Genomic DNA, 12,051 nt, shown 5'->3' on the forward strand with positions numbered 1-12,051 from the left:
TTTGAGACAGAGTCTTGCTTTGTTGCCCAGGCTAGAGTGAGTGCCGTGGCATCAGCCTAGCTCACAGCAACCTCAAACTCCTGGGCTTAAGCGATCCTACTGCCTCAGCCTCCCTAGTAGCTGGGACTACAGGCATGCGCCACCATGCCCGGCTAATTTTTTTCTATATATATTTTAGTTGGCCAGATAATTTCTTTCTATTTTTAGTGGAGACGGGGTCTCGCTCTTGCTCAGGCTGGTCTCGAACTCCTGACCTTGAGCGATCCACCCGCCTCGGCCTCCCAGAGTGCTAGGATTACAGGCGTGAGCCACCGCGCCCGGCCGACAACTATTTTTTAAAATAAAAAAAATAATATCTGATGCAAATATGACAAAATACTGAAATTTGTCAAGGCTAGTTGTAGATAGTTAATTGTTATATTATTCTATTATTCTCTACAAAGTGTATATTTTATGTATGCTTGGTAATTAAAACAAGGAATCTAATAAAAGAGGAACCAGAAACAATATAGCCTGAGTTCTCCGTAGATTTAGAATGTGTCGATGGCACTGAGTAGAACGATGCCGACTGACCTGGGGCCCAGTGTGAGTGTGTGAGAAGCTTGGGAGGCTTGAGCGTCCTCCTTGGGTGCTGTGTGCCTTCTATCTTTGTGTTTTAGATGGGACACCAGGTCCAATACCACCTCCAAACCGAGCCACTTGGTGGATGCGCACACTGCTGAGGTCAACTGCCTCTCGTTCAATCCCTACAGCGAGTTCATTCTAGCAACCGGCTCTGCGGATAAGGTTTCAAAGTTTTTGCATGTTGTTTACAAAACCAGTTGTCTTGTGCTTTAATCAGATATTTGAAAACTAGTAGGTAAAGCGCAGAAATAAATTCATTTTTATTTGTCATTTTTCTTCAGACCGTAGCTTTGTGGGATCTGCGTAACTTAAAGTTAAAACTCCATACCTTTGAATCACATAAGGATGAAATTTTCCAGGTACGTAACTGTTTTCTGGTGTCTGTATGTCAGGCTTCAGTAACTTTTTGGGTTGGGGGCGGGAGGGTTTTAATTTTTTCTTTTATATGGAAGGCATGGGACTTTTTTTTTTTTTTTCTTGACAGCTCCTCTTTTACTGTTATAAGTAAACTAGTTGGAAATAACTTAGAGCTTTTTGAGAGGTTATTAGTTCAGAAGTAGAGGGAAAATCCTCACAAAACAGGATCAGTTTGAAAAGCAAAATCCAAGGATTCTTCGGTTAAGGTATTGGTGGGTCCACTAGTGAAAAAATGTCTTGTATATATTTTAACGTAGAGATTTGCATAGGTTAAGAGATACCTCACTGAAAATTTTAAAAGCTTCTGGGATGGTTATGGTGGTGAGTAAGTTTGTTGGAACCCTTAGCTGAGTTGCGCAGTACTGAGGATCACAACCTTCCTGGGGACAGGCTGGAGCTGGGCTGTTTCAGAGCACTTGGAGGGCTGGGACAAGGGGGTGAGGGCTTTAGGCTGAGGATAAGATTACAGAGCACAAGATGGGAAAATATCACAGATTAGAACAATAGCCACAAACCTAGCAACGGATGATTCACTAAATACATTTTCAAAATACCTATTGCTAGGTCCACTGGTCTCCGCATAATGAAACTATTCTGGCCTCAAGTGGTACTGATCGCCGCCTGAATGTGTGGGATTTAAGGTAACGCAGAGTCCTATGACGAGACACTGAAGAAACATGCTAATCTGGCAGGTTATGTAATGATTCATAAACTTGAAAAGTGATTTCCTAATCCCACTTCAATAAGCCTAATATTAAACTTTTAAGTGCCTTCCTAAAGAGCCTTTGTTCTATAAAAGGAAGTAGATCAGCAAATGGACCGTAAAATAAATTTTTGTTGTGAGTTTTGTTTATCTCTTGATATTCAGGCATGAAGGGTGTGTGTGTGTATTTTGCATCCAGATGATTATATTTAAAACACTCTTGCTATAGAAAGGAATAAATGCTAGCTGTTCATGTCTCACTGGATCTCATAGTACACCAGCAGGACTATACTTCCAAGAGTTTTTGTACTGTTTGCTCCTCTGTGCTTTCATTGATTCATTCTGCAGATGTGAGCTCCTGCTGTGGGTTGTGTATCTGCTAGGGAGACCTTTGTGAAGGGGATAAGGACAGCCCATGCTGTCAGAGAGCTTATGTTCTCCAGGGCTCATTGTATGACTTTCTCCCAATTCTTAAGTTGCTTGACTTCAGAGTTGCTGTTCTAAGAATTTCAGACACCTTTACTTTTGTCTGAGCATTTAGAACCACTATAGAGTTGCTCGGTTATATATTTCTCCATAAGATGTCATTATCTTAGGTTTAAATCATAGAATTACCCCCAAAAAACCCTTATTTCCTGCTTGTATTAAATGTATTGTTTTGAAGTGGACTAAATTTAGCACAGGTATGAATATCCCTTATCTGAAATGCTCAAAACCAGAAGTGTTTCTGATTCTGGATTTTTTTCAGATTTTGGAACGTCCGCATTATGCTTAGCAGTTGAACATCCCAAATCTGAAAATTCAAAACCCAAAATGCTCCAACGAGCATTTCCTTTGAGTGTCATATCAGTGATTAAAAAGTTTTGGATTTTGAAGCATTTCAGATTTTGGGGTTTGGGGATGCTCAACCTGTATATTAAAACTAAGGCTGCCTTAATTACAGAGACAGTAGACCCATCTTCAATGCATGGAAGAGACACTGCAGAATAAAATGCTCAAATCGCGTGTAAAACTTAAAACATCTAATGTTCAAAGGTTCTTATGGAACTAACTCACTATGAAAGATACTTGAAGATGTAGAAAATCTTTAAACCAGATATTTGGATGCATTATTCTATTTTATTTAAAAACAATTTTAGTAGTAAAATTAAAAACCTAAGACAAAATTATATAGTGGTTGTGTGAAGTGTTACAGCAAGGTTTGAAAATCTGATGCCCTGGCAACTGTATTGCCCCTAAAGGTGCTAGTAATTTGTGGGCATTATGTATAATTTCTTATAATTCATTCATAACTTTTATTTTTTATTTCTTTAAGACAGTTTTGCTTTGTGCCCAGGCTGGAGCGCAGTGGTGCCATCATAGCTCACGGCACCCTTGAACTCCTGGGCTCAGGTGGTCCTCCTGCCTCAGCCTCCAGAGTAGCTGGGACTACCGGGGTACACCACCACACCCAGCTAATTTTTAAATTGTTTGTAGGGATGGGTTTTCCCTATGTTGCCCAGGCTGGTCTCGAACTCCTGCCCTCAAGGGATCCTCCCAAACTGCTGGGATTATGAGCTATCACTCTCAGCCCATAACTTAATACTAAAGTTACACTAGATAAAATTCAGGATTAAAATGGTGTTAGCAGCTATACTCCTGACAGGGGGAAGAGAAATATACTTGTCTAGCAAGCCTACATGTTTAGGTTTGTGTTTGGTCAGTTTTATGGGAAGGGAAAAAGAAAGTCTTGTTTGGAAGGCTGTGTATTTTGAATTTTTTTTATGTGGTTATTACTATCACATGTATCTTTTGGCTGGATATAAGATAAAGCTGGCACTTGATAAGTAACTTAAAGAGTGATTTCACTGTTGGGGTAACTGGCAAATTCTGCAAATTGAAATTTTTTTTTTAGAGAAGAAGAAAATCCTTAAAAGCCTTTCCTTGGCTTATACATTCCATAGTTAAAGTTGTTTTGTTGCCATATCTTTAGACAGATCTGTAGTACTGATGTGTAATTGTATTTCACTTCTGGAATGCAAAAAGTTTTAAGAGTGAAGTGTAGGGGCTGTGCACCATTTCATATGTAGATTTTTAAAATATACTTTTCACCTTTTAATTCTAATGCAGTAAACAACAAGGTTAAAATATTGAAAGAATTTTGAATTAATGTTTATTAACAATAATTCCTGATTTTGCAGCTTCAATTATGAACAACTCTAACTCACTTCCAGGAAGTAAACATCCCATCCTCCCACCAAATAATTAATATAAAAACCCTAGCTGGGCACAATGGTGTGCACCTGTAGTCCCAGCTACTCAGAAGGCTGAGGCAGGAAGATCACTTGAGCCCAGGAATACTGAGGCTAGCCTGCGCAACATGATGAGACCTTGTCTCTATTTTTTAAAAATAAAAAACTGTTGTAGTATAAAAATAAATTGGTTTTTTGAGTGTGTGCGTTTTAAGATAGCTTTCTGGGCTAATACTGGTTTAGTATACATTCATGCTATAAGAATTTCAATAATGAAAGCATTATGTTCTTTCTTAATAGTAAAATTGGAGAAGAGCAATCAGCAGAAGATGCAGAAGATGGGCCTCCAGAACTCCTGGTATGCTTTGGCTGTCTTGTGGAAGATGAAATGTCATATGCAGATTGGATTATTTGTCATTGGTCCATTTATCTCAAAAATGAGCCAGAACTTCAAAATTCTAGCTGTTGCAGATGATTTCAAAATGGAGGTTCTGGAGGTTATTGTGATTGGGCTTTGGCATTTATCGGAAATAGTAAAGGAAGCCCAGTAGGTTTTTACAGATGTTTCACTGAGAGTAGTTTGAGGTCCTGGGGGATAGTGTGTAGTAATTTCTCACTGATTTTAACTCTAATATTTTTGAGGGTTGGGGCTGAGTATAATTGCTCTTCAGTTAGCAATACTTAACATTTTCTAACAGTATGGAAAAAAATTTTTTTTTTTTTTTTTATGTCAGACGGGTAATGTGCCGATGTCGTAACAAGGTTTAAAGGGAGGCACATCTCACGCATGCGCGTGAAAACCCAATCATCATGCTTATGAACTACAAAAGGATCTGGAAAAAAATTTTAATGACCTGATTTTTAAGTTCCCTGCCCAGAAAATGAATGCTCCCTTGACCTTCTTGGTACCAGCAGTGCCCACCATCTCCCTCTTGTTTCTAATTGAATCATCTCGCATCTCCTCTATCCCTTGAAGGCATAATTATGTGGTGGTGTCTGTCCTCCTCATTCTCCCTGTCTCTCTGAGTCCTTCAGTGTACACTTTTCTGTGAAACATTGCAGGACTTAGCAGTGATTCTTTGTCCTTGCTCTAAATTCGACATTTGTCTCTTCCAGTCATTTGGCAGATAGTCGTTCATCATTGTAACAGAACTAGTTTTTGTGTACCTGTACTTTGCTCACAAGTTTTAAAAGGTAAAGAAGGCCCTTGAGACTAAGCCCTGCCCACAGAAGATGCCCACCATGTCCACCTTGAACAAACACCCTGGCCCTTTTATTCCTTAGCCGGGTAGTTGCCATGTCCCAGCGGCTCTGGACAGAAACTGGGAGCGATGAGACACAGACCTCCCAGCATGTTCAGGGTTTGTAGCACTGTTGATTAAAGAAGAGTATTTCTCTGGGTTTCAAGTCAAAGCTAAGTGGAAAGAAGAGCATTTCTCAATAAACCACTGCCATAGCCAGGTGGTAGCATCTGAATATTACTTTTTTCTGTATTGAGCAACTTGTTCTGAAAAGTCTGTTTTGTGAAACAAGGCTTCATAGTTTTTAAGTATTTTGTAGAAAAGGCGTTCCCAGCTATTTCACTTATTTTTTATTTTGATAACAGCTTTATTAAGATAATTTATATACCGTACAATTACTCTATTTTAAGCATACAATTCAGTGATTTTTTTAGTATATTCATAGACTTACACAACCATCACCACAAATCAATTCTAGAACATTTTGATCCCTTCAAAAAGAAACTGTAGCTATCACCTTCCATCCCTCTTCTTCCAGCCCTTGGCAACCACTAATCTACTTTCTGGCTCTGGGCTATTCTAGACATTTCATATAAATGGAATCATACAATATGTGGTCTTTTGTGACAGATTCTTTCACTTAGCATAATGTTTTCAAGGTTTCCAGCTATTTTCTGCTATCACGGGAAGAGGAAAGTGTAGTACTTTGTACATTATAGCTCTGCAACAATTTCACGGTCCTTGAGAAAATCAACTAGGATTTTGCTCTTCACAAGAGAGCCTAAAATCGGGGGACATTTAGGAGTAGTCAACTGTAGTCTAACTATAATTTTAATATAACAGTATCTTGCTTTGGTGACTCTTGTATGTATTCCAAGCCCTAGTGATCTTAAAATATTTTCACTTGTGTACCCCTTAACAGTATTTTGGAAAAGCTGTTTACCCTTACCTCATTTTGAAACTAATAAGATTATTAGATAGTTACATTGCAGATAACCTAATTGGCAGACACCTCATTGTCAAACTAAAGAATCAAATCAGACTTTGTCAGAAAGAGTAACTTCCTAATTGAAAACAATGTATTAATGTTGTCCTTGAAGAACTGTTTACTCCGAATCTTAATTCTAAAGTAAAGAAGGCACAGTTCTTCCCATGAGGTCGTCTCTTGCAGGAAATAAGACTGCCTCTTTCAGCATTTTCTAGCAAAGTTCTTTTGGTTTAGGCATAACTTATGGGGAGACCCTGGAGCTACACTTTTGGAGCCCCAGGGATTTTCTTTCATCCCAGGGCAGTGTACCTTGGAAAGATTGAGGTTGGGCAAGAGGTATGCCTTTCTTTTAGTAAAGTGAGCAGGGGGAGAACCAGGAGACTGCTCAGGTAGGCCCAGTGTAGAAGTGTATGTAACATGACGTCCTCGAAACAGATTGATTACCTAACTGTATACCAGCGACTGATGCTGGATTAGTGTTCTTTTTTTTTTTTTTTTTTTGAGACAGAGTCTCACTCTGTTGCCCAGGCTAGAGTGAGTGCCATGGTGTCAGCCTAGCTCACAGCAACCTCAAACTCCTGAGCTCAAGCAATCCTCCTGTCTCAGCCTCCCGAGTAGCTGGGACTACAGGCATGCGCCACCATGCCCGGCTAATTTTTTCTATATGTATTTTTAGCTTTCCATATAATTTCTTTCTATTTTTAGTAGAGATGGGGTCTCGCTCTTGCTCAGGCTGGTCTCGAACTCCTGAGCTGAAACAATCCGCCCACCTCGGCCTCCCAGAATGCTAGGATTACAGGCGTGAGCCACCGCGCCCGGCCGGATTAGTGTTCTTCATATTCAGTATGGAAACGGCACTGTGGTTATGTAGGGAAGTGACCTTATTCTTAGGGGATGCAGGCTGAGGTACTTAGCCATTTCATTGTACAGGCACATACAGATAAAGCATATGTAAACAAAATATTATTGTTTGGTGAATCGAGGTGAAGGGTGTACAGGTCAGGTATTCATTGTACTATGTTCTACCACCTTTTCTGAAGGTTTGGAAATTTGCAAAGTAAGTAGGTGGGGTAGATCACTGAGCTTAAAGCCCTCGCTCTAAATCTAAACCATGGCACAGTGCCCCTGCCCGCAGTTGAAATACTGATGCTGTAAAAACTATTTTTAAAATCTTTAATACAAGAATCAGGATTAACAGGAAGAGTACATGAAACCAAAGCTTTTTTTGTTCTTATTAACAGTTTATTCATGGAGGACACACTGCGAAGATTTCAGACTTTAGCTGGAACCCCAATGAGCCTTGGGTCATTTGCTCAGTGTCTGAGGATAACATCATGCAGATATGGCAAATGGTGAGTTAAAATATTTTTCTTGAATGACTATTTTGTAAGGCAGAGATTTACCAGTGATGTGATCGGATTGTTTCAAATAGCACGTATTATACCTAACATTTATAGAAAGTTTAAAATAATTTTTCCTGTTTTAATAACACAATCTTCAGTTCCATACTGGTGCTTTGTCCACTATTTATAGCACCTGTTGGGTCAGGAGAGACCTCTGTACCGATGCAGCATCTGCTCTGATTGTTGTTGCTGCAGTCTGCATCCGCTGGGGTCTCAGCATCACTGTCTCCAGTGTCTGTACTGTGTCATGGGCATGAGGGATACAGGAAGGAAATGTCAAGGCATTCAAATGATACCAAGTTCTCTGACTATGAGTGCGAAGTACTTGACATTTTTAAGGTGTTTAGGTGTTAACCAAAGCCTTTCATAAACATCAGGGCTGTAGATCCCCCTAACTGATGCTAGAAATGCTTTTGGAAAAAGCCTCTTACGAACAATGATCGAAGTAAGTAATGCATGGCAGGCTAGGTGTATGTGTGGAATTACATACTGGCCTACCTTTTCTTTAAATTTTGGGGGGGGACACGTAAAAAGAAAAAAAACTAGTAAATTTCTGGATAGATATTAAATTCTGTTTTTAGATGATCTTGTGAAAACCATAGGGAGTTTTACCTGTGAATTTATTTGGTTATCTCCAGGCTGAAAATATTTACAATGATGAAGAGTCTGATGTCACAACATCGGAACTGGAGGGACAAGGATCTTAAACCCAAAGTACGAAATGTGTTTCTATTGAATGTAATGCTACACAAATGCTTGATTTCTCAAGCGCCAAAAAGGCATTGTATAGTAGGAAGTTAAGTGGGATGGCTTATGGCGTTCTTTACCTTCTGATTCTAGCACTTTCAAGTGAGCTGTTGCGTACTGTATCATATTGTAGCTATTAGGGAAGAAAGGAATGTTGCTTAAGAAAACAACATTACCATTGTTTTAAAATACAAGTAGCAGGGTGTACTGCCTTTGATTCAACTGTTGAAAGTCCTCATTTTCTCAAACTAAGTGCTTGCTGTTCCCAAATATGCAAGAATAACTTTTACACTTTTTCCTTCCAACACTTCTTGATTGGCTTTGCAGAAATAAAGTTTTAAAATAAAATTTGCTTTATTCTTTTATAAGCTTGGTGTAGGGCTGGGGAGGTGTGTACATATATCTACTTTGAGTAGAAATGGGTAAAATTGTACCTTTGGACTTGTTACACAATTAAGGCCACGTGGATAGTAAAAGAATACACAGAAGCTGTTAAATTTATCATACATATTTACTTAATCTATACAGAATCAAGTAGATAAAATCAGATTCACATTAGTGAAAAATCTCTACAAAATGTCTTTGAAAAGCAAAACAAGACTGCCTCTTAACAATTCATATCCTCATGAAAGACGTGGGCTGTAAAAATAAAGCAGTGTGTTTAGCACAAACTAGAAGATATCTGCATCATTTTTTTTTCACAGTTATTTCCATCTACAGTCTGAAAGAGGTAGATTTTTCTGCAACACCTGAGAGTTGAATTGTGATAACCAGGTGTAATAAAGGCAGTTGCATACATAACTGAAAAATATTGGTCTCGAGACCAAGAAGTGTACTCCTACAAGTCTGAGGATGAAACGGTCCATTATCCAAGACGCAAGTTTTCTCTACACCTTGTAATCTACTGTCACCATAAATAATACACATCAAGATTCCATGACGGTGCAAACAAATGCAATTTAAGTGAATTTGACATTTAAACCTTTTCTGGGCCAGCCTAGTAGCATTACAGTGTTCTAGAATATGGTAGATAACAGGGTGTGCTACAAAGCCACAACACTGGGCTGGTGAGGTGATAGCTTTAGGGTGTCCTCCTCTGAGGGCCCCATTTGTTTTTATTCACAGGGTAATGGGAGGAAAGATTCTGAAAGGACACCAAACGCATCCCAGACAGAATCCATATCCTTTAAACGTTACGATAGCATCTAGCTAAAAATACATAGTAAGCCAAAAGCAGCAGGCCAAGTACTGTTAATCACATTGCTTTATAAAGCCCTTGAAAATATGCAACAGGTCTAAGATTTACAATCTTCCACAAAGGACAAGCACCACAAAGAAACGTGGTGGGCTACACAAATGGCTGAATAAAACGTTAAGAGCTGTACATCCAGCAGAGTTCTTGTGAAATGTGATCATTAGTACTAATTTTAAGGTAGATTATATTTCTGATATATGCCTTCTCTTCCCCCTGGGGAAATGAGTCCAATATTTCATTTAGTAGCTGAAGGGGGTGTTTATAAGAGGCTGTTAGAGGGTGCTGTTATTTTTGCTTCCGACTCATTTTGACAGAGTAATTAGATAACCTACTTGGTGGATTTCTTTTCCTCTGCTGTCTGGCCCCTCGATTAACATGACTGTTGGTAGAAGCTTAGGTATAATTCTCCACTCCAGGCGCCGTTTCCTATCTGTTGGACAATTTTCAATTCTTTCAACCCAGTTTAGAACCATGAATGTGACAGGACTTTACAAATAAAACTTTTAACAAAGAGAAAACCCTTTTAACTGGACAAACCAGAGTTTATTCAGTCCAGTAAGCAATTTAACAAGTGTCAGTTTGATAGTTTTGCTCAGTGGAATGTGCTAACATCAGTTCTAGTAGAACCTTTTTATTTCATAAAGCATTTCAATGCAAATTATACCAGGGACAAAGTCAAAACTTCATCAGTGCAGTCTGATCAATCATTTGTGTAACTGAGCCACATTAAACATTGAAAAAAGCAAAGGGATTTTCCCTTATTCCAAGTGTACATATAGACCTTGATGAAACTTTTTTCCTTTAAAAAAAAAAAAGTAACCAAGAAAGGGGTGAGAAACAGCCTGAAAGCATAAGTAATAGATCCTGACTAACTAACACTCTGCTAAGTTTTCCCAAAGTAAAAGTGCTGGTTCCAGTGTTTGTTTCAGAAATGAAGTCAGTTTCAGGTAGGCACTGATCCACAATTAAAACTCCCTTTCAAAAACCCTGGAGTACTTCGCTGGTGGGACTCCTAACACCTTTCAAGTAGCCAGAAGCTAGTTGAGGAACTTTTGCCTAGTGAAAGTGACATATAACTTTACCCCCATTGTCTTAAACTGACAATGGACTTAAAAGTGACTGCAAACGTCAACAGCAGTTTTCAAGGAATAATCAGCTTTCTGTGGGAAGTGCAAAATATGTACCCAGATCCCAAATGGAAATCAAACATAAACCACCATCCCCTACAGTGTGAGCCCCCAGTGGTTGGGATTCCACATGTGGGTTCTAACCTGAAACCAAAGCAGAATGACTACTTTTAGTCACATAAACATTAAGCCTGTTTGTCCAATGCTTTGCTTGTATATACTACTTTGTTCACAAGTGACATCTTTATATACATGTTTTGCCAAAACTTAAAGGGATTCTAGGCTTGTGGCCATCTCAATTTGTTGAGTGGTATAAATATTATCAAATCTAATTTGAATCAAATATGCTATGCTTGTTTCTAGCCCAATACTAGTTTTATTTTTACTTGGCATTTAAATGGGCTATTAGACAAAACTAATCATCTTGATATTTTCTTTCTTTGAATAATATTAACGGGTGCCAAGATGTTTAAATTACTGTTGTTTTCACATCAAGGAACCATTGTCAGAACAACGTTCCTTTGTAATGGTCGGCCCTGTCTTGAGTGAAATTTTAATTAGGATAATTATGTGCAAGGAGTAGGGAAGAGAAAGGACGAGGCAATGAACACATGCATTCCAATGAAGGGGCAATGAGGCAGATGTGCAACACAGCTGAGGAGAATTCATAGATTAAAACTATTCAGAACTGCTAAGCAGCCTCCTGTACCACATAAGTCCAGTAGTTCTAAGAAAATACAGATATGGTAGAAAAAGTAAGAAAATTTTCACCACAAAACCAATGGTTACTACTAACAGAGAAAGTTATACACAAAATATATCTCTCAATACAGCGATCACACCTCATCTTAGTCAACCGACTCTATGCCTGGAGCAGAGCCTGTGCATGAGGGCTTTGGCTTCACGCTCGCTGACTTGGGGTTGGCCTGCAGATGCACTCCGGGGGCCCTTTTCCAAGAAGCATTCCGCTCCTTGTGAGGATCCAGGACAGCGCAAGGCCGCACCCCAGGCCTCACTAAATCCCCAACCGCTGCTTTGGCAGAGACCTGCTCTTTCAGGACTTCCACCTTCTCGTTGAGCTCATTCCGTTCTGTTTGAAGAGCCCTGCACAGCTTCTCTAACCGTTCCAGTTTTATTTGAAAGGCCTTGTACTCTTTATCACGGACTGTTTTCTGTAAGAAAAGAGAGATAGGATTTACATAACCTCATTAAATACAAATCAGGTTATTACATACAAAAAAATTAAGCTGAGCTATACCTGTTTTCTCACCTATTGAGCATATTCAGTTTCTTCAGACTCCTAACATTCTAGCTA

The 12,051-nt window shown here is 39.1% G+C and overlaps 2 protein-coding genes and 1 non-coding gene across 7 annotated transcripts in view; 1 reads left to right on the forward strand and 2 right to left on the reverse strand.

Annotated features, from left to right (window-relative positions):
• Positions 1–10,351, forward strand: part of RBBP7 (RB binding protein 7, chromatin remodeling factor) — a 28,029-nt gene extending 17,678 nt beyond the window's left edge. For 2 of the 4 annotated variants that reach the window (XM_069462792.1, XM_069462791.1), the window contains exons 7-12: positions 660–786; positions 906–983; positions 1,606–1,682; positions 4,276–4,333; positions 7,446–7,556; positions 8,246–10,351. In XM_069462792.1, the coding sequence (XP_069318893.1) occupies positions 660–786; positions 906–983; positions 1,606–1,682; positions 4,276–4,333; positions 7,446–7,556; positions 8,246–8,314 (520 nt within the window). In that variant the 3' untranslated portion in view covers positions 8,315–10,351. The remainder of the gene's footprint in view (positions 1–659; positions 787–905; positions 984–1,605; positions 1,683–4,275; positions 4,334–7,445; positions 7,557–8,245) is intronic. The other 2 variants (XM_069462794.1, XM_069462795.1) reach the window with 1 other exon arrangement.
• LOC138379365 (small nucleolar RNA U13) lies at positions 4,704–4,808 on the reverse strand. The gene has a single exon (XR_011232128.1). It is a non-coding gene; the product is annotated as a small nucleolar RNA U13 (small nucleolar RNA).
• A 64-nt stretch (positions 10,352–10,415) lies between the features above and the next one.
• The window catches only part of TXLNG (taxilin gamma), a 45,232-nt gene continuing 43,596 nt past the window's right edge, over positions 10,416–12,051 (reverse strand). For both annotated transcript variants that reach the window (XM_069462790.1, XM_069462789.1), the window contains one exon: positions 10,416–11,908. In XM_069462790.1, coding sequence (XP_069318891.1) covers positions 11,585–11,908 — 324 coding nt within the window. In that variant the 3' untranslated portion in view covers positions 10,416–11,584. The remainder of the gene's footprint in view (positions 11,909–12,051) is intronic.

Source organism: Eulemur rufifrons, chromosome 30, assembly GCF_041146395.1.
Source record: "Eulemur rufifrons isolate Redbay chromosome 30, OSU_ERuf_1, whole genome shotgun sequence".
NCBI classification, from domain to species: Eukaryota; Metazoa; Chordata; class Mammalia; order Primates; family Lemuridae; genus Eulemur; species Eulemur rufifrons.